The sequence below is a fragment of the Felis catus genome, chromosome A3 (assembly GCF_018350175.1).
Source record: "Felis catus isolate Fca126 chromosome A3, F.catus_Fca126_mat1.0, whole genome shotgun sequence".
NCBI lineage: Eukaryota > Metazoa > Chordata > Mammalia > Carnivora > Felidae > Felis > Felis catus.
The window spans coordinates 4,100,909-4,123,598 of NC_058370.1; the positions used below are offsets into that span (position 1 = coordinate 4,100,909).

The window sequence follows — 22,690 nt, forward strand, 5'->3', positions numbered from 1 at the left end:
CTTTCCCGTGCGCCATTTGGTACTCACCAACCAACCAATCGACCGACCGACCAACCACCACAACAAAAATGTGTTTATGCCACAAGATATCACGGGACTCTTCCTTTGAGACTGAAACATGGGCTAATCCCTTCACTTGGGATGGTAGTTACTCACCTGTAAAGTTTGACTGAAGAAACTTACATGATTAACCTACAACGCTACTTGTGGCCTCAGTTCTATGGGCTCGGAGAAAAAAAATGGGGAAAGAGTTGTGCTTAAGAGGAACTAGAATAACAAAAGTAACGAGAGATGCGTGTACCTTTCAGATTCGCTCAATACTTCCCCCAGGGTGAGGGAGATACCACTGCTGGTGTGAAGATAGTATGTCATGTGGAGGAACAATTTTTAAGAGTTTAGTTTAATGCAGATCAGAAAATATACAATACTATCAAATTCAGGCTGAGATTTCACAGATATTATTATTTAGGGCAGTGATCCCTTCTTTAAGACAGAGGTGACAAAGAAGGTGTGGTATATACACAAGGGAATATTACTCGGCCATAAAAAAGAATGAGATCTTGCCGTTTGCAGTAACATGGATGACCCCAGAGGGCATTATGCTAAGTGAAATAAGTCAGACACAGAAAGACAAATACCTTATGACTTCACTTACATATGGAATCTAAAAAACAAAAATAGACTGACACTCTTAAATACAGAAAACAAACTGGTGGTTGCCAAAGGAGAAGTGGGTAGGGGGATGGAAGAAAGAAGGGGATTAAGAGGTACAAACTTCCAGTTCGAAAATAGTCACCGACGTGAAAAGTACGGCATCGGGAATACAGTCCACAGGATTATTAGAATGTTGTATGGTGACAGATGGTGACTGACTGAACACCGAGGGGCGTTTAAAACTGTTGAATCTCTATGTTGTACACCTAAAACTAACACCACGTTGCATGTCAACTACATTTCTATAAAAAAATTTTTTTAATAATAAAGGCATGGGACAAAAAAGACAGATGATTTAAACAAAAGTATCAAGTAAATAATATACCCACATGTGGACACATATGGCAAAAAGCATTAAATGGTTCTCAAATGACTGAAGGTTGGAAATAATGGGTTAATTTATTACTGTTAGAGTCGGAGGAGTTAGAATAAAAGCTCCTCAGATCCATCAATAAGTGTATCTGTGCCTTCTATTTTTCCTTTCCTACTTTTTCTCCCAATCCCTGTGTCTCCGTGGACTTCGAGTGCCTTCAAGAGGTATAGATGTGGAAGACTAGGACTGTGTTGGTATGTAAAAGAAGCCTACTTACTCCTGTGAAGAACACATAAGCTATCTTCATAGGGAGGTACTGTTTTGACTCATGAATGTTTTCTGTGTTAATGAATACCATTAAATATCCAAGAGACATCAATTCTAAGGGGAAAAGTTCTGGATTATTGCACTGTGGATAGTGCCCTCATGTGGCTTCAAAACTTAGCTACATTTAAGAATTTAAAAACACATTTTTAAGTTAAGAAGTCTAAAATATGGCAGACTACGACAAATGAGCCACGTGGGAAAAGGAAACAGCACAAGAAAATATGGTGATTCGCCATCACCTGATCCTTTTGTTGAGTGGAATGGGATACCAATATGGCGGACAGGATGTCTGGGTAACTACTTGGGAATAATCAGATATCGAATTCATACAGGATACTGCCTGTGTCGTTTGGGTTAAAATGTTAACAAATCACACGAGACGTTTTTCTTTTCAATTTTATTTTTATCAAAACAAAATAATTTAACCATATAAAGAAGAAGATAAATTTCAACAACCAACCAAGAAGCCAACAGCCTTCCTGATTACGAACAGTCAAAAGAGTAGCAACTTCTGAACGACTGATTGCATGTAGAAGATTCTGAGTCGCCCTCTGGGGCTCCAAGTGACAGAGACTACTTTTCCTGGCTCCTTTTCTTCCAGTGGTGAAGCACTACACTCAAATGTTCCTAGGCTTCTTCAGATCAAATTATACATATGCCCACAGAAGTACAAAGCATGGGACAAGAGAACTGTACAGGGGCAAATCTAGCACACGAGATTTTCTGGGTCCTGACACCTACATTTAATGAATTCTGAAAGATAAAGGCAGGAAACTTGTGCTTAAATACCAAGAAACGTAGTGTTTCAAAAGCCAAAGAGGCTCCCTCACAAGAACCATGGGCATCCCAACTGAAGTGAGGAAAAAACACCAGTTCTGTTTGCTGCGGCTGCAGCAATGTGACCGCCACGGAGCCAGGCAGACCGTTTTCTCCTCGCCATATTAAATTATGTCTGGAGAGTTGAGCAGCAGCACATTCCAATGATGATGACAGTTTCCATAACTATGAAAATCTGCCGCACCAGGCAGATTCTGTGCAAGATGCAAATTTCTATGCCGGGGAAAAAAAAATGAATAACGTGATCATTCTAAGTAATGAATGTAAATGCAAGGAAATTCTTTTTGGCATAAGGCTCCAAGTCGTTCATCTTTCGTGCCAAGAACTGTGGTCGCAATGCTTTCTGGCAAGGCTACTCTTCTCAACTGAGCCTTAAAGGAGGGATTTTAGGAAGGGGAAGTGTAACTCGCCCTCAGTGACCCATCATGCTATTGGCAGGGTTTGATGAGAATCTAAAGGCACCCCTCCGCCATCTTTTTTTTAATCCCTTGGCAAATGACCCATAGGTTCTCCTGGGTTGTTGAGTCAAAGGGATATTAGCTTCATCCAGAATCTCGAAGGTTATGAATGACAGGAGGCATGAGCTTCCTCCACCGTGCCTTACAACAAGGAGCATCTGGGTTGCCTGTTAAACACCAGGTGACTTTAAGAGTCACTTAACAGTACCGGCTGCCAAGGGGGGGGGTGGGGGGGTGAAACCTCTTTCCCCCACGCAGCTTTAACAAGGGATGTCTGGCCGGGTGTAGGTGAAGCTACAGAGGTAAACCTGGTGGTGAGTCTTGAGCATCGTGGGTCATGGCACTTGGATACCTTGCCCCGAGAGAACAGCAAGGAGTTCAAAGTGCACTTGACTTTAGTCTATGCCAGAGTCCCTAGAGTTATTCTCTGTGGAAGAAGCTGAGCACCAATTGACTTAAGACCCTGACCCAAAGGTACAATAAAAGTAACAGCCCTGGGGAGAGACAGGAATGAATCCCTGATCTGTAAACTCTAGTTTGCCTTGTTTTAAAGTCAATCTGTTTTACACAGGATGCACCCGAAGAGGAAAAACTGCAGCAGTTATCAATTAATAACATTGAAATTTTATTTTCAATAACCCAAAGCAGCGATACAGATCGCTGATGTTATCCCCAAAAGGTAGCCCTGGTGTTGCATTTCCCTTTATGAAAACCCCATAGGAAAGCTAAGACTTATAAAAGCAGAGATTATTGGGGCTTTATAAAAGGATTCTTTATTTTAAAAAAATTGTGTTTTAGGATGATTTCCAATAGCCAATTCCGCTAGAGTCATTCAAAATACTTTGTTGTTGTTGTTTTTTGATCCACTGGAATGTAGCTTTTCACAAATTCATGCTGACACAAAGTAAGGCGCACTTGGAAACACTGCCACCTGCCAGCTAAATGACCAGCTGACAGGATGGTTTGGCAACCCGCTCACCTTGGGAAGAGACACGAGGAGGCAGAGAGATGGAACCAGTGTTCCGCCATATTTGATCTAGGGTGGGATGTGGCAGCCAGCAATGGTGGCTCCTAGAAGGACAGGGCTTCCGTCACCATCTGGAGGTCAGTGTTACTCGGAGCTGTGACTTTACTGAGTTAGAACAGCGATCCCGCGGATAGCTTAGCAGCTACCAGGAAAGAAGGATCTGGAAGATGGTTTTCTTCCCCTGATCAGTGCCTCTCCAGACAAAGTACTCAGGTCAGCCTCTAAACACGTTGTCTTCCCCTCACACAGCAGTGTTGTGGTTTTGCTTCTAATCTTTGAATTATCGGCCAGACTTGTACACTGAATGACTGCACCCCCAAAATCTGGAACTCTGGGGGAAAAAATCACATGGAGCTTCTCTGAGCTCACGTTCTTTAGGGCAACACTTGGCAGAAGGTGTTCATGCTTCGGTTCTCCCCGGTCTCCACCCAAATGTCTTGCGTGTGGGACCCCTGCCCATGGGGGCCACCTCTGAGCCCCAGAACCCCCAGAGGTAAAGGAGAGAGAGCTCATCTCACAAGGAGATCACGTAAGCTGGAGATGCATCCAGTTCGTCTGGTCTAACTCTCATTCTCAGCTGGAGAAACTGAGGCACGGAGAGGGCACGTGTCTTACCCAAGATTTCCCAGCTCACTAAGGACAAGGTCAGGCCCTCACTCTCCCTCCAAGTCTCCCTTCAAGACTCAGACCACTCTCCTAGACCTCCTCTCTCATTACAGGAGCACGGGTAATTCAGAGGGTAGATAATCACCACATCACTTTTGTTTGGCTTAAAGAGCACACGACGAAGAAACCAATAGTACACAAAAGGAATGCCTGGCATCCTTTCATCTCCCTTCTTATGTTTTTCCTGGCTGGGCTTGAAATCACTCGGATATTTACGAGCGCACCTGAAATGACCACAGACACGTGCTAAGCCACCAGGGGAGGCTGGTCCTGCCTTGAAGTTTTCTATGAATAACCCTAGAATTGGAAAAGTCACATGATGGTCCTTGAAACGACCACCCTCGGGCCCAGGAAAGGACGCGTTAAAGCGCGTTCGCGCCTGTGTGCTGCCGCTTTGGATACGGGATGTCATACAAACGTCGTCACAGCGCAGCTAAGCCAAAAGAGCTCGGCTGTGCGTTTCAAATGGTACAAAATCACACCAAAAGAAAGTATAAAATGTTATCGAAATGCAGCAGTATAAATCTCGGTTAAGTTTTTCCTCTCCTCTTTAAGGAGAAGGAGAGGAACACAGTAAAACACAGTAAATCCGAGGCTTTGCTCACTGAGTCGGCTGACGTAGATCAGCTATTCTGTTCTGCACAGGGGTGCGCTGGCTTGGAATACTGGGGAATTTTATCTGTACTGTTCTGACTTGCACAATACAGAGGCTGATTTAATTTGACAGCAAAGTAACACCAAGCCCCCAAAATAAAATTACTGAGATGTAAAACAGCGTCAAAACTCCAATTAGTTTTGTATCCTTGAAGCTTCTGGAGGAAATCTAAAAGGCTCCCGTCACGATGAGCAGGCATCAATTTAAGCTGCACAGATTACTAAAATGTACCCCTCTAATTGAAATTGCTCAGAGCACAATATGACAGAGAGAATCAGAGAAAAATAAGTGAATTTTTCCCCCTCAAAAAATGACTCATTCCAGAGACTGTTCTATCAACTTTTAACACGGCGTTCCTTTGCAAGAGCTAAAAACACCGAGGGTTTCGGAGGCCTCAGCACAAAAGGCACCGGGCCCGAAAGCATGACATGCTTTTGCTGTAGGATCGTAGGTAAGCACTGACCACTTGGGTGACATGTAAGGACAATCGGCATTTCACCGGATCATAGGCATTTTGAAGGATATTTACAACTTCCACTACGGACGCAAGTTACTCTAGCCAAACTTCAGTTTTTTAATGCATCTCGATTTCGTTTCTAGAGTGAACAGAAGTATCTTGATGCCCACGTCATACCCCACCTCCTCTGCCAAGCTACCCCAGTGACCCAAGCATGCTTACCACCTTTGAAGCCAACCCTCAGCTTACTGATGGAGGAGGTCGGCCGACTCGACTCTATGGGTTCACTTATACGTAAACGAGTCGACTGTGACTGTGGCTCTCCTGGTTAATGCCACGTGACTGGAAGAGGCAGCGGGGGCCGATGCAGAGGACGCGGCTGGGAGTCCAGCACGGTCACCGTGCGCCAGGCGTCCTTAGGCTCTGCTCCATTGCGACCCCTGCCCTGCCTGGCGCCTGGTATACCGCCAGGGGATCTGGGGAAGGGAGGCTGGAGCCGGCTGGGGATGTCTTGCAAAGATCCCCCAGTGGCTCTCCTAACATGGAGGTGCTTGGCGAAATAGAGTTCAGCCTTCCTGCCAGCCCGACAGCATGCGGTCTCTGACTGCAGACATCAGAAGCCTCACATCTCTATCACTAACCGGTCCTCATCATCACTGCTGGTGTCGCTGACCTCCACTCGCGTCTGCTTCCTGAGTCCTTCCACGCCCCTCCTCTTGACGGTTTTCGAAGGGGCTTCAGGGGATTCTCTGGGCTGCCCTGGCTTGGAAGGAACCACACAATCCTTTAGGGAAGTTAATCCAGAGACTTGACGTTTCCCACTCTCATTTCCTAAAGGAGGGCAGGGGACCACCATTTCCCCACCCCCATACTGTCCCCCAGTGGGAAAAAACGTCTTGTGTTCTCCTTCCTCTTGGTGTGAACTACCTGAACCTGGTGCTGGCATTTCCAGATGAGTCTTTCCAGTTGACCCCAACAGAAGCGAACCTGACCTTCTTTGCCCACATGAAGGTTTCCCTGGCAAGACTGATGGCGACACGGCCGCGGCGATAGCCTTTCTAGCTGGGGAACTTTGCGCCAGAGCCTCCCCTGCCGCTCTGTGGTCCTGTGGCTCTGCACTGTGAAGTCCCAGGGTTGTGTGACCTACTCTCTCCCCCAGAGCACAGATGGCAGCCACACAGGGAGCAACATCCTGGCGGAGAGGGGTCCCTCTGGACCCAAGGGAAGAAGGCTCTTGAGTATCTGAGAAAATGGACGGTTTCAGATCCACCGAGACTTGCTCCCGGGTGGGCGGAGGGCGTGTCTCCAGCGTTCCCACGCCAGGACCTCTGCCTTGAGACAGAAGGCTATCAGTAGCCATGGCCACGCAGGAGTCAGAGCGCTCAGACGGTCCCGACCCGGAGGCAGTGTTCTGCGTGCAGCGGTCACCACGCCCACTGGGAGCTGCCGAAATCTGCAGAAAAGTACACAGGAAAACAAATGTGGGGGGGGGGGCGGTGGTTAATTGGTACAAACAAAAACAAAAGCTTGTGGTCAGAAACGTGGTCCTCAATGAAACTAGGTCCTGAGTTCCTAATGATTCTTGATCGAGCGTGAACTTCAATAGGATGTCCTCAATCGGTTCCCATTAATAACTAATTGGTGCAGTAACTCGAGTAAAACTCCCTGTTGACACAAAACAAGTCGCTGAGATTGCTGTGTGTTATCTGACTTTGTGAAAAACCACATCACTCCAGTCCCTCTCCAGTCCCGCGCATCCAATTTTAAGCTACCGCTGCTCGTGAGGTAGATGTGCTATTTCATAGCACCCTGTACTTAGGTTTGTCCACAGCAGCATTTCTAGAAGTGTGGTCTGGATTAGCATCTTTGTGCTCTGCAGCCCACGGCCCTCCCAACCTTGCCTGGCGGTGACGTCACGTCACGGAGATGCCCGCAGCGCGACAGCTTCTCTACCCTCTTCAAGTACAAATTCAAAAGCATATTTAGGACTTTTAGTGATCGCCCCGTTCTTTCAGTGCCTGGTGTCTGGAGGTGTTTGTGTACCTGCCAGACTTCGTGTTCCGGGCAGGGGGGCGAGCTCTGCCACACGGGACGCCGGCAACCAGGAAAGGAGAGCCATTCATCGACACGACCGACGGACAGAGTCGGCTCAGAACCACGGCTCCCCCCTTCACGGTTACCTGGTCCATTTCACTGCCGGCCCTTGAACTGGTGTTGGGAGAGAAGCTTCCGGAAGCTGGTCTGGAGACATCCTCCTCCTCCTCTCCGTGCCCACAACAAACAGGCGATTCTGAGGCGGTGCGAGATGGCTCCCCTCGCAGATTTAGACCTAAAATGGGGAGGTACATTTATACACACCGGAAAACATCAGCAAATGGTGATCCCCCAGGACTCTGCCTTCATCACCCACTCCGATGAGCTCGTCAACCCTCGTCTCCCACAATGTGTGCGGGAACGTTGACCTTGAGGCACTTCACACAAATAGAAGGTCTAAGCAATGGCAAAACCAACTCCCAAGGCAGAAAAATCCCCAAACTATATATATGTATATATGTGTGTGTGTGTGTATATATATATACACACACACACACATATATACATATATATATTTCACGTGGCTTTCTTCTATCAGAGCCATCTTCCTGGCCACGTTTGTTCAGGCTCACTTCCGACTGGCTTGAAGTCTCTGGCCATGCATCCGGGGTCAAGGGTAGAAATCTCCATCTATGTGGCGTATGAGGTTCTGTGTCCATCCGAGCACTGGGCAGCAGGAAGCAAGGTCGGTTTTGGTGCTGCTGTTGTTGTGAGATGGTTATTGCTGTGATCTGGGTGGGGAAAGGGGCACAAAGATGGGGCCTTGATAACATCTGCAAAACAGCAGCTCCCTTGCAAGGGCCTCACCCTTACCCTCTCCTCTGTCTGCCATGTTGGCCTGGGATACGGGTCAAAAGGACCACAGAATCGCAGGCAGGATGGCTTACAGCATGAGATGAGATCAGAAAAAATTCCGGAATGGCTGGGCCCCCAGAGAGAAACATCTGATTCACTTTCAAATTTGCTTCCATTTTATTAAAGTTACATAGGCACAGAGTTTCAAAAAGTTGAATCTGTCAACTTACTAAGAAAAATAGCGACGCTTGCCCACCCACTCACCTTTTCCCACTTTGCATTCTTCTGATATTTATCTCCCTCGCTTTTAACAACATGCTTCATAGCACTACTTGATTTTTTTTCCAGTTTGGAGGACAGTCTGTGATTTCTCCCAGGGGGACAGGAGCGTCGATCCCTTCCTCCAGCCCCCTCCGTCCAGAACCTTCATGCCCCGCCGGGTAGGCACACTTGCCACCCCGTCTCAACAGTTACATAACTATGACATCACAGTTTCGTTTAGGAGAATATTCGGTGTTCACATGCTCGGGACCGTGTCTCTCACTGCCGAGCCACGTCATGTACTGTGATGACAACGCCTTGCTGGCCAACACGGTTTTCCCTGGAGTTGATAATTACCTTGTTTTTTAAATTGTGCTTAGTTTTCTGTAGACCCAGTACTAAAACCTTCCTCCTACCTCCTTCTCAATTGTCTACGGGTTTCATTTCCTTTCCCTGGAAAGATCTCTCTGGAAATTCTCTGAAATGCCTACAGGGGACTGCTGCTCCCCGGGCCCAATGTGTGGCCATGCCCCAGGACCCCCTTTCATGCCACGGTGGCAATTCTCCTCACCTCCTTGGTTCCTGGGGCCCCACACTTCTTTTTCCTTGCTTTCCTAATGCAACCCTCCCTGCATCTTCAGGAGAAAGGGTGCGTGAAATAAAATTGTTTAGACTTTAATCTGCCACTTGTTTGGATACAGCATTTTGAATTAGAATTCATTATCTTTCAGAACCCAAGACACGGCTCCACTGAATTCTAGCTGTTAAGAAGTCTGGAGCCAACCTGATTTATGATTCATGGTCCTTTGGGCAAAACCTTTTTGTTTTTCGTCTCTCTGGAAACTCCTAGACTCTTCTTTGTTCAGTGTCTCTATGGGACTGGCTCTATTTTCATTCATTGTTTGGGCATTCAACGTGACCTTTCATTCTGAATCCTGTCCTTCGGTTTGGGGAAAACGCGTTGCTATTTCTTTGATATTTATTCTCCTTCTGTTTCATCTTTTCTCTGTTTCTAGAACTGTTCTTGGTGAGTTATTGGGTTTCCTTGTCTAACCCTCCTTTCTCTTCTCTTTTCTCTCTTTCCTAGCTGTCTTTTTATTTTACTTTTGGGAGAATTCCTTCAACTTTCTATTCCAACTCATAATCTTCTATTTCTATCATGTTTTTTTAATTTCTAAGAGCCCATCATGACTCCCTTCTGTAGATTTAATTTCTAAGAGCCCATTATGACTCCCTTCTGTAGAGAGCCCTGTTATCACTTCAGAGCTCCAGGGTCTTCCGTTGTATCACTGGCAAAATTAATGACGACTTGCTGTCCCTGCTGTTAATGCCGAAGTTCGCTTCTCCATACAGAGTCTCTCTCTCTTCCAAGTTCCTTTTGTTCTCATTTGTTTTTATCTTTCTCTTTCACATGAAAGACTTTCCTGAGGTATCCAGCAACCTTAATATCTGTCCACGTTCAGAAAACAGGCGCTCGACAACTGACTGGGAGCTCTTTACATGTGCAATTTGTCAGCTGGGGCCGCCCTGCAGGGTCATCTGGTTGCCGCATTCGAGCGGGAAACCCTAAAGGAATTCTCTGGGTCTTCCAAATTCTCAGGTTGGCTTCTATGCAGGGAGTCCTCCAAGCTCCTGCCTAGAAAGTACAGACCTACCTCTTCTATCTCGAGGGGTAGGTCACTAGATTATCAAGTGCATTAATCCTGAGCAAATCAACTTGGAAAATCTATAGAAAAGTACAGCGGCTTGGGAAAGGAAGCAGTAATTTTTCCTGTAATACAATTTTCACGTGAGCACCTGTGTATCGACACAGAACCAGGCTTTTGGTATTCCATTCGTTTGCTCAACAAATACGTCTTGTGCCCATTCGATGAAGCGGGCACCACGCTGCTCAACCCCGAAGCACCGGAGAGCAAGGCCAAGGCGCCCTGGCCCCCAACAGCCTCTGCTCCAACGGGGAAGAGAAACGACAAGTCAACTGGTAATTCACAGTTGTGCCAGGGGGGGTCATGAAAGAAACGAACACAGGGTGGGGATGTCACAGACAGTAAATACAACCAGGTGGCTATGACAGTGACTGGCAGCAAACAGGGGAGGTAAGCACGTTCCAGAGAGTCACAGTAAACGGGGGTCTTAACGGAGAGTCGCAGACAATGGCGGCATACTACAGAGAGTGGTGGGCAGGTGACTGTTCCACATAACTGAGGAAGGCCTCTCTGAAAAAGCGACATCCGAAATGAAACCTTGGGGACAAGAACGAACCAGCCCTCGGAGGCCATGTGGGGTGAGGAAGGAACCGATGAAGGTGGAAAGAAGCCCGAGGGATTAAGGAACCAGTGGGAGGGCACCCTGGAGGAAGGGTGGTGGGCAGGGGGCAGGAGGCAAAATGAGGGTGGGGAAGCCACCCGGGGCTCAGGTCTCGTGGGGTGCAGGCAGCCGCGGGGAGGGGTTTAGACGTTATTCCACGTTCGCCGCGAAGAAACCAACGTGGCTACCGCGCGGACAGTAGAGCTTGCCGGGGTAATCCAGCTGCCAGAAGAGATGGCTAGCCAAAGCAGTGGAAATTGAAGCGGAGGAAATGGATGGATTCAAGCTAGATTTTCATTCTCCCCCAGGAAGAATCACCGAAGGATAATAACGATGATAAACGTTTCTCTAGCCCTGTACTTCACCAAAGCATAAGCACCCCACCGTAAGTGGATTAAGCTGTGTCCCCACAGTGACAAAACAACGAGGCAATTCATTCAATTCAATGAAGAAGGAAAACCAATTAGTATAGAGAAAATAATCAGATTGGCCAAATGTCTTCTCAGCAGGTTGTGTGGGTTCTGAAGCTTAGCGGAAAGGCCATGTGCGCGTTCGACCGATGCCTTCTGACTCATCCGAGAAAGCGAAGGAAGAAAATCCATTGATTTAATTTGCTTTTGACCTACAGTCTACAGAGAAAAGTCGGTTATCTTTAATAATTGTGAAAAATGCCCAAATAATGTCACTGAAGTGTGTTAAACTAATTTGGATTATTGAAGAAGGAGGCTAACTTGCTTTTAAATGCATGGCCCTTTCCAAAAAGTTAAGTAGCGCCCTGGCCAAATGTTAAGGCACAGAATGTAATCCTGTTGAGGGCACAGCGTCACTCTGTGAATCACTTCCTCCTTCTTCTGAAATGATGGACTCCTCCGTCTTAATGCAATCTTCAGAAACCCGACTGCTCTTGCACGATCACATGAGTCTCCTTAAGAAACCACCTCTCATCCGAGCTCTGTGTGCCGTTCTGTTCTCCCCCTTGATTAAAGGCTGTGCTTTTAATCATTTCCCTCAGAAATAATTGCCAAGCCACGGTGAGAGGAAGAGACTGCTTAAAAACGTTGTAGCAAATTTAAATTTAGCCATCTTGAAAAGGCTACCAGAAACTGTAAAATAATTAGGAAGAAAATGGAGCGAAGCAGCCGGATGAAACTCACAACAGAAGCGTAGACCTCTTTAGTGCCAACCCTCTTCGCACTGTCTCAGTTCCTGGGCTTTATTAAAAAAATGCCAATAGACATATGACTTGAATATCATTATCTGAAAATGGAAGTAATTTGATGCATTTCCTTCGGTTCCCCCAATACACCAAAAACTCCATGAATTTGGGAGTCCACAGGCTCTGGAATTGTACATAAGGAAGGACTGAAAATGAGCCTACCATGTTGGCCTTCTAAGCAAGCTAGATGCATAATCAAGAACACACAAGTGATCTCCTAGACTATCACCTGATCTGAGATGGAACTGTCTAGAAGCGTACCTGCCACTGAAGGACGCACAATGCGTTAGCAGTTAAAATTTGCAGTTACTGGAGAAAAGCCGGGCAGAACTCTAAACGCAATCACCAAATGGGCAGATACTTGCTCATTTATTCAAATATCTGTCGAGCCCACTTTTCTGGAGTCTATATTTGTCAAGCCCATTTATGAGCCCATAATTTTAAGCCTAAATAGTCAGTGAGCCCATGTTTACGGAGTCCTGAGTACAGCCAGTACTCTGTGCCAAGAACTGTGCCGAACACAGGCAGTTAATTCAGCGGCAAACGAGGCGGACACCTCGTGGAAATTACAGTCTAACGGGGGAGCAATTCAGCCAGCACATAATGACACAGAAAACGCACCAAGAAAATGCAGTCAACACTACGAAGGGAAAAGTGGAAGGAGCCACGAGGTGGTGAAAATGGAGCCCTGACCCCACCCAGACCTACGGAGAAGACCAGAACCACACACACTGTAAGACTGTTCCGACAATGCACCTGCTGAGGCTGGTTTTCTCTCTACAAAGCCACAATCATTCACTCATGTAATTATTCGGCCACCATCTTCTAAGTCTCTATTTCATGCCGCGCACTGCACTAAAATTTTTTTGCAAGCAAATTCACCCGCTTCCGTCCATCCTACTACAATTTTGGTTTCTATGGGAAAGAGAAGAGAAAAGATCTTGCCGAGGATGATGGAAGACAGGACTTCTTCCTCTCAGGCAGAGCCTGGAGGATGTCGATTCCAATCAGAAAATGATCATGAGCCCGTGGGCGGCAGGCGGCAGCCCGAGACCTCAGTTCCACAGGCAGGGGGGTGGCGTGAGGGAGAACCACAGAAACATCTTCATCAAGTAGAGCCTTGGTATCTCTGTGCCATCCTAACGCAATCTGTTCAAAGTCTGCCTCTAAGTAATCACAAACACATCTTTTATTTCAGAAACCACTTTTCTTCGTGGTTTTCATCTCTTTTCTATTTCTTTGATGAAAGGCAATCAGGGCGACAGTCCTTCCCACGCAGAAATTGTGGGAAATACACTAAAACTGTGTTTAGTGCAAAGTGAGGTTCAAAATCTTGCTTTCAGTTAAAAGTTCTGTGGTGTCCAGGTAAGAGCGTGACTTTCAGATGCCCGGCAAAAGCAGGATTATGAAATCACATAAGGAGAAAAGAAGACTACGAAAGAAGCGCCGCTGGAAATGTTACAAATGCCAAGGCCGCCCCCTCGCCAATCTACTTCATGTGTCATTATTCCAGAATCTTCTTGTGGCTAAATGAGAATTATCTACGCAGGTCTCTTCTCTAGGACATTCGCCAGATACACCCGCAGCATCCTCTCTTTTCTTCTCCAGATTTACGCCTTGGAATGAAGGAGACACTCTTCTGTTTCAGCGATTTCGGAGCGCTAAGACCTAACTAATAGCTTTCGGGAAAGAATTAATACTTCTCTATTAATCCTAATGGGAAAAGATGTAGAGAAGTCATTAGCTCCTGTCAGAGAAGGAGAGCGAAGGCATGGGGAGAAGGGCCCTGGAGAGACTCCTCCCCAGCCCTACCATGTCTTCCTGACACGTTCGGAGGGGGACCCGGGTGAGGACGGGAGGGGGAGAGGTTAGCTGCCGAGGCCCCATGGTGAACCCACCGAGGGAAACTATTGCCGAGAGCCCGAGTGAACACAGGCAACGGCTACCTTTATTCCGGGGATCTGTTCAGCCTCTCCACACGCTGGTTAGAAATTGTACCTTTTATGTGTGTGTAATTAGGTAAAGCTTTTACTTCAGAAACTACCTGTAATCACAGTGTCTCTACATTTCTGTTCCTGAGATGAAAGCAATGTGTTTTGATCACTTGCTCCTCTCAGATATTTTCTCCAAACTCGGTGCATGGGGCTGGTATGAAACATTTCAGGGACTCTAAAGCTTGGTCGTGGGCAGAATTCAACAATGTGCCTTCACAGAGTAAGATGTTAGGCCCACGGAATATAGAAACATGATGAAAATGGCTCAGGACCACTCTGAAAAGTTTACGTCCAAACTTTTGACGTAAAATGGGTTTTGTGGACCTGTCTAAAGCAGTGGTTCTCAACACGGCGGCTTAACGCTGGCCAGTGCACAGGATGGCCCCACAGGGAGGGACCTGGCCCACAGGTCAGCAGATTCACGGCACAGACACCCTGCTTTAAACCAAGGTCACGATCTCAAATGCTATGGGGCCCGGGCAAATAACATAAACGAGACAAGTTGTCTGGGGCCGGGGACCGTGGGGAACGGAGGGACGCCCAGATTCCGGCACGCAGGAGACCCTTAGCTCCACCAACGGAGACCATGAAGAACCAAGGATCCGGTCGGTCACATCTGTCCATTTTCCAAGAGAAACCAGAAATGTCGATTCCATGTGTTTTTAAACACGGATGATGAATCCGCTTTCAAACAATAACACGGTGCCAAACGACGTGCCCGTAGCCTGAATTCGGCCAGGGAGGGGGTCAGTTTGTGACCCCCTGTTAGTTTATGAAGCTTAATAATCCGCCCACAGTGACGGTTAAGACTTTAGGCCTTACCCAGGCCTCACTCTTACAGAAGCGAAGTTTCTGTTAAAAACAAAAAATGCCATTGAAAACTATGGAAGAGTAAACATGTTTTTGCCAAGTGCTCTGGTGGTGCCTTACGCAGTGAAACATGTAATCATGAAACACATTGATCCACGTTTTGGGAAACTGACCCAGAATGTCTCCTGCAGCAAAAGAGCTGGGGTAGAAAAACAATAAAATAGCAATTGACAGGAACACAGGAACATCCACGGACACGGGAAGGGCCGGAGAGAAAAACACTGAGGTGCAGCTAAATCATGGGATTTTATGCCGTTATTAAAATGATCTATCGCTCACCTATCTATCTTTCTACGACACAGGCCTAGAATTTTACACAACATATATGAAGAGAAGTCGCAGATTTCTACATATGGGATGATTCTATTTGTGTAAAAAAAACAAAACAAAACAAAAAAACAAAACCAGAGACCAACACGGTCTGTTCATGCTTGTATGCATGTGGAGGTGGGTGCGCAAGGAACATCAGCTGGCCTCTGGCTGCCGCCGGCGGTCATGAGGCTGGGGACCGTCAAACCTCCCTCGGATATGTGGATGTCGCCTTCTTTGTTGCAACAGGCATGGGATGGCTTTATTCATTTGAAAGAAAAATCAGAAACAAATAATGACACCGGCCCCCAAATTCAGGCTGAAAGTCATAAGGAAAAGCCCCCGGGTGTGCCCGGCGTGTCCAGGCAAAGCTAAGGGTCGGGTCGGTTCGGTCAGAGCAGCCCGCTTAGACGGGGATCTGAAGCCTCGCACTCTGGTACGTAATGAAAGTTCTGCTTCTCAGCCAGAGAACAGACGAGACTTGCCAAAGGAGAGAAAAATACATTTTTCCATCTCTAACCAAATCTGGAGCCTTTCTGTACTCTCCTAATTTTTTTCTGAAATCTTGCCTCTTCCGAGTAATCATTTTTCAAGTTTTTTTTTTTTTTTTCCAGAAACCACTTTTCTCTGTGGTTCAAATTTCTCTTCTCTTTCTCTGATGAGAGGCAATCAGTTTGAGAACACTTCACTTACCGTTTTCTCCAGAAAAAAAAAAAAAAAAAAAAAACCAACATATTTAGTGGGAAAGTATGCTTAAAATCTTTCGGTAGGTTGAAACTTGAATCACGCTCAGACAATAAGAGAATGCTCTAAAATGAAGAGAGGACAAATTGTAGGGAGGAAGGAAAACTAAGTGGAGAACAAAAAAATTGCTAATGTTATTTGAATTATTTAGTGCCAAAATTTAGTCAAGAAAATTCACTTTATGGACCATTACTTTCAAAGTTTCTTAACTCTAAATGAAACTGCAGAGAAAGAAGTTCAGACTTGGGAATATAATTGATGTGTTTAAGCAATTGTCTTTTCATTTCTTAAGATTTACACCCTGGAGAAGGAGGTGTTATCCTGTTTCAAGCAATTCTGTAAGCAGTATTACTTAACTAATGGCTTTAGGAAAAGAATATCTCCCCATTAATTCTGACAGGAAAAATAATGGTACAGAGCCATTAGCTCCCGTCAGAGAGGCAGAGAGGGAGTTCGTGGATGAGGGAACCCTGGAGTTCACGCTGCCATTTTGTTTCTCTGAGGAAAACACTCTGAGGTGATTTGTGACAGAGGGAGCAGGGCACGAGTGACACCACGGGAGCCCCACCCCTCCCACTCCACTCACGGCAGACTAACAAAAGTTTAAAGGCTAAAAGGGGGGGTGGGAATCTACTCTCCTTCATTTCGGAGAATTACATCCCCGTCCTCACATAATATTTAGCCATTCTACCCCTTCAACATGATTAGGTAAACCTTTTATCTCACAAAGTACCTGTCAGAGAAGTTCTCTTTACCTTTTCCATTTTTTTTTTTCAACGAAAGACAGCTGCTGTGATAACCGTTACCCTCGGAGGCATTTTCCCTAAACTATGTCAGTGATTAAAAAAAAAAAAAAAACCAGTTAAAATCTTTCAGTCACTTAAAAGCTTGGTTATGTGCAGAATTCAAAAGAAGAGATTCTGGTGAGAAAGGAAGTAGAGGAGACAAAGAGAACAGAGGGGCTCCCTCACCCTGCAATTAAATGCGGGTTTACTGTCAATGATTTAGAAGCTCAATTCTACCTAGTTGATGCGACGTACGCAGAGCTGAAGAGAAGAAAATTAGGACATAATTACACAACGATTGGCATTGTGGTGAGAGCCAGAAAGGAGAGGAGTTATGAATCATACCACAAGGACATCTCCTCTGGCTTGAGACTCAGGAGTGACCAGCCGAAGGACCCACTAAAATGTCACCGCACAAAACCATCCAAGGAGCCAATGTGATCAAGAAGCCTCAGCCTGGTTCTTCAGAGAGAATGTGGCTGGGGGATAGGAAAGCAGAGGGACACAAAGATACATTTATCGAAAATCTGACTACATGCCCAAGTGTTTCCCTCTCCTAATGCAATTTTCTAAAAGTTTGCCTCTTCCAAGTAATCATATATTTTATTGCAGAAACTACTTTTCTTAGTGGTACTCATTTCTGTTTCTTTGATGAAAGGCAATCAATTTGAGATGTTCCTCTCAGAGAATGTTTCTTTCCCTGGAAGATGTTTAGTGGGAAGTCATGTTGAAAATCAATCCTTAAGTTGAAAGTTTATGCCCAGACCATAATCCCGTCCCTAAAATTCAGAGAGCAAATGTGGACAGTGAGGTGAAGTCGGGGGAAATACAATCACTGGAAATACCATTTGAAATCTATAACGCCAAGACTGAAAGTCAAGAGTATCTACTCTTCGAACTATTATTTTCAACACTTCTCATTACTAAATGAGTCTATAAGAGACAGTTCATTTCTCGAAATACAACTGAGGTATTTGAGAGCTCATCTTTCCTCAGGATTTGCATCCTTAAAAAGAAGAAACTGATCCATTTCGATGATAATAGCTGGGAAGAAAAATCTTCCCTTTTCTACTTCATTAATCCTGAGAAGGCAGAAAAATGGACTAATGTCAAACTCGAAACAAAGACAAGAAAGAAAATACTGGAGCTGGCCTCATCAGTTTTGGTTTTCCAATCACCCTAGGAAAGAAAACATTCTCGGCCCAGTCTCGGTGAAAAGATAAATGTGCAGGGAGAATCTAGCTCTTTCTTCAATCCTAAATTGTAGATGACTAAAACTCAACTGGACCCAGAAACCCAGGAAAAGAGGAGGAGGGAACACTTCTCTGTTTTCCTCGCACGGTTAGATACTCTCTACCTCGTGTGGTGCTTAGGTAATTTCTTCCTTGGGAATACCTGTCAGTGTGGTTCTCTCTGCTTTCTTGAGGAAGGGTGGGTGTTTGTTTGGAAAGCTGGAAACCCTCTTCCACTCAGATACTTTTTCTAGACAACGCTAGTGGAGGAGCCTGTTTACGATACTCCAGTAACGTAAAATCTTGCACGCGGACGGAATCCAGTAGCATTTCTTACATGCTATTTAAGAGTAAGAGGACCGGGAAAGAAGAGCAGTGGCCCCAAGACACTCCTGGAAGACTTTCGTACCAAAATTTACTCAAGAAGGTGTGGTTTTCTTCACAATGGAAGAACCTGGGCCGGGTGGACTAGGCCGCCATTGAAAGACTTTCCACGTGGCTTCTCTTTTCTCAAGATCTCCACCTCCGAAGAAAGAGGACTTCTGTAAGTGTGATCCTGTAGCGATGCGGCTCCAGTAGAGTTCTCTGAGCCAAAGCCTCTGCGTGATTTCTACGGGTCACGATAAAGAAATAAAAGGGGATGAGTTCTTTCAGACCAAAGCGGGGAACGAAGGATGAAATGGGACCTGTCCTGCTTCTGAAGGCCACGGACACTTGCACTTGACTGTTCCCTGTGCCGCGGAAGCTCAGAAGCAGGCAACAAAGAGAGGAGGAGGAAAAACAGGAAGACGTGGGCCAAATTCTCACAGAATTCTATGAAATCACTCTTTTGTCCTCATACCAGCTTTAGAAATCCTGCCTTTTATGATGTGGAACTTGAGGTACAGGGTTTTTTCTTTCTACTTCAGCAACTACCTCCCAGACTCAGAGTAGCGCCTTTATCCTCTCTAAAACCTAATCAGTCTGCAAATTCAAAAGCTCCAGTACACAAGCAAGCAAAAGCCTACCTAAGAATACAGGTAAGACCCCCGAGGCGACAGTAAGGAAAGACAAGAGACTACAAAAGAGAGAATACTGCCTCAGAAGTCATTTTTCATCCCAACGAATCAAGAAATCGAATTTCTCGATTTTTTTTTTTTTTTGAGAGTAGCAGTTGACGTGTTGGAACCATCTAGAAGGTCCAAGCTTTGAGACATTTAAAAAAATCTTTACACCTTTCCTGAAGACTTCTACTCCACCACCCCCCAAAAGAGGCATCTATTTTGCAGTCCTAAAGCAACATCGGGAAGGAAATCCATGGTCTGACAGAAAATGGAAGGCGCCCTTTGACTCTTGTCTGGAAAAGAGTGCAAGCAACATCGCACCCAGACATTCCACCTGGAGGGGGGGTGGAGGGTGGAGTGGGAGATGAAGCTTGAGGCAGACACACAGTTCCTCACAAACGACCTTACAGGGGCCGAGGGGTGTGGGGCAAGAACGGAATTTAAGCCACGCAAACAATCTTGCCTTGGAGCAGCTCCCAGAATGCTCCCTGGTGGCGGTCTTGGGCAGGCTTGGGGTGGGGGCACCGGCGCCCCTTATCACACAGCTGTCCACTCGCTCATCTTCTCAGAGAAAAGTCAGCTAGGCTGGTTAAGAGCAGCTCTCCGAAATTTTCTCCCAATAGAAAACTCACTTACGTACAGAAAATGAAGGTCCCGCGACAGGAAACTCAAGGTGGGGGGGGGGGGGGGGGCGCAGGGTGCAAACTGCCACCGGAGCCATTGTCATTAAAAAATCATTCAGGAACTCCTCTTGACTTGTCTTTAAAAATATGTTATTACCAAATTCAAATCAGAGACAGAGTAACACACAGCTCAAATTATCATGGGGTAAACTAACATAATGGCTCTGAAATAAAGTAGTTTCCACTGTTTCTGCGGATGCTGACAGGAAAATAATGAGAAAATTGCACGAGCATCCATCAAAGACGGAGGGCGGGAAGCGCCGAGAGCGGGTTCTGGGAGACTGGCTCACTCGGGCCCCTCACGAGAAGTTGAGAAAAAGGGAGGAGAGAGCAGGAGAAAATGGCAAGTGGGCTTCAACCCCAAAGGACGCTGGTCCGCAGGAAGAGAGCGCCGCGGCAGCCTCATCATCATGGGATCCCACACACTCTCTCTCTGAAGAGGGCTCAGCTTCTCTACGCAAAGGCACCCTCGCAAGCTTCTCTTTCGAGAGGTCATCGGCCCATTTGACCTCAAATATTCCTCTCCTGCAGGAGAAAACAAGGCTCTATCTGCCCATTTCCCTTGCAGAATATCCTCCACTGCCGTATTCGTGGGGAGCGCCCGTGAGTGAAGTACACTTCGTTACCGTGAAAGTTCTCTCAGGGAGAGGAATCCACACCCGGCCTCTAATAAACACGAGGGGGAGAGGACGAGACGAGGCGAAGCAGCATGAGGTGCGTAATAAAACTGAAAACAGGCTGCCGCGCAGAAATGTACCCCGTACGTCAGATCGCAGCTCGCCACCCATTACAGCTTCTCGATTACAGATTACAGCTTCTCCGAGCGCATTTTCTCGGCCAGATTGCAGCAGCTTCGATGCTCTCCTCCTCACGAATTTCAAAGAGAAGAGAAAATGAACCCCTTTCCTTCCGTGAGTTAGCTCTGAAAAGAAAGGGAATGAAGGTGGCCTTTCGCCACCGGTGAGGTAGTGGGCGAAGGCCCAGGAAAGCCCCTCCACCTGTCTGCCCTTCGGTTGTGGTGTGGGGCGGGGAGGCCTCAGGCCCTGGGAAGAAGGAAACCCCTCGCGTTGGAGCCAAGGACCCAGAGGGAAGACGGGCAGGGACGCCCGGAGGGATGCTGGAGGGTCCAGACGCCCGGTGACTGGAACCAGCCTCCCATCCCTCTGAAGAGACAATCCAGTGACGGTGTCACAGTCCGGAAATCAACCCGGCCGCAAGGAGGGCCCCAGGGAAAACCGGGCAGAAACGAGCAGGAACCCCCAAACTGACCGGGATTCAGAAGTGCAACCAGATTTGAAAGAAAGTTCAGGGTAAATTTTGAAACACATGGAGCCCCCCAGGGAGGTCTAAGCCAGCAAGGGTGCTCTGAGGGTCCTAGGGACAGTTGCCAGATAAAATGTGGCAGCCCGCTTAAGTTTAAATCTCAGGTCGGCAAGGAATCATTTTTAGCGTTAAGTATGTCTTCTGCAACGTTTGGGGCGCACTCAAGCTGAAAAAGAAGGTATCATTCTCCGAAATTCAACTTTAACTGGGTGCCCCGTATTTCCATTTGCTCACTCTGGCCACCCGCCTTAGGGTGTAGGGAAAGGGGGAGCTGGCCGGGGGCCGGCTGTGCTCAGAAAAGTCGGACATCTGACTGAAGGTACCAGGTTGGGCAGGTGACCTCGGCCCCCGACCGGCTCCAGGCACTGCCCTGGATGGATACAGGGTTTGGACGGGGCGACTATTATCAAGCAAGACATCTCGTGACGGGGCCCCTCACAAAGGCCCTGACAGTCAGACGGCCCCGACTGGTCTTGATGGAGACACGGCTCACGGGCCCTCCAAAACACTCAGGAGCCAAGCCCACAGGCAAAGGGCAAAGCAGGGGCCGGCGTGGACAGCCAGCCAGCCAGCATCCCGCAGCCCATCCCCTGTTTTCAAGACGTTTTGTTTTGTTGTTTTTTTTTTAATTTTTTTTTTCAACGTTTTTTATTTATTTTTGGGACAGAGAGAGACAGAGCATGAACGGGGGAGGGGCAGAGAGAGAGGGAGACACAGAATCGGAAACAGGCTCCAGGCTCCGAGCCATCAGCCCAGAGCCCGACGCGGGGCTCGAACTCACGGACCGCGAGATCGTGACCTGGCTGAAGTCGGACGCTTAACCGACTGCGCCACCCAGGCGCCCCTTCAAGACGTTTTTAATGCCACCATGAAGAGACGACCTTCAGGCTATTCCGGAAGATTATCAGGCTCTCTGATGTCATTAATTCTCCCACTTCTGTGGATACAAGGACCCAAGGTTATTTTTTTTTTCCCCCAAAAGGTCCCCTAACCCATACCCGCTAGAAAAGGCCTTCGGGTATAGTCTGTTATCAGGAAGGTTCTTTCCTGGGTGAGAAGCCTCAGCTAGCCTCTAACCAACGCGAGCGGCAAGGACGCGCACAGCGGAAATGGCCCGATGCAGATAATAACACCGGAAAGGAGCATCACGTGGAAATGCATTCTAGAGTTCTGCGTGAGGCGGCCACACTCCAGTAATTGCAGGCTCGGGGACATTTTCTAGACGAGAGTTCTGTTATGCTCGTCACTTCTCCCTCAAGGATTTTCACACACAGGGAGGGGAGAGAGAGACAAAGAATAAGCCCCTTTTTCTTCTCCTCTGAAGCCAGGAGGAAAAAAACTAGGGCAGACCCTCAGCCGTTACTGGCGGGCTCGCCAACGGCACCCACTTCAGAAAAGGACAAGGGTCGGCTTTGTTTCTGCCAAAAAAAACCACGTCTCTTTCCCCCAGAGGGCAGAGGGCTCCTAAGAAAACGATCCCCTGTCCAGAGGAAGGGACTCTGCCCTCAAGGGGGGCGCCCTGAAGGGACAAGTCAACAGCCCGGGAAGACGCTTGTGTTTTCATTTCCCTTCTCCACCTG

General features: G+C 47.0%; 1 protein-coding gene across 6 annotated transcripts in view; it reads right to left on the reverse strand.

Moving 5' to 3' along the window:
- Window positions 1-1,736: 1,736 nt before the first annotated feature.
- Window positions 1,737-22,690, reverse strand: part of ZNF831 (zinc finger protein 831) — a 111,487-nt gene continuing 90,533 nt past the window's right edge. For 4 of the 6 annotated variants that reach the window (XM_019826290.3, XM_023251056.2, XM_019826291.3 and 1 more), the window contains 2 exons: window positions 7,635-7,783; window positions 1,737-6,907 (listed from right to left, as the gene is read on the reverse strand). In XM_019826290.3, the coding sequence (XP_019681849.3) occupies window positions 6,077-6,907; window positions 7,635-7,783 (980 nt within the window). In that variant the 3' untranslated portion in view covers window positions 1,737-6,076. Of the gene's footprint in view, window positions 6,908-7,634; window positions 7,784-22,690 lie in introns of those variants that run through there. The other 2 variants (XM_045053429.1, XR_006595006.1) reach the window with 2 other exon arrangements.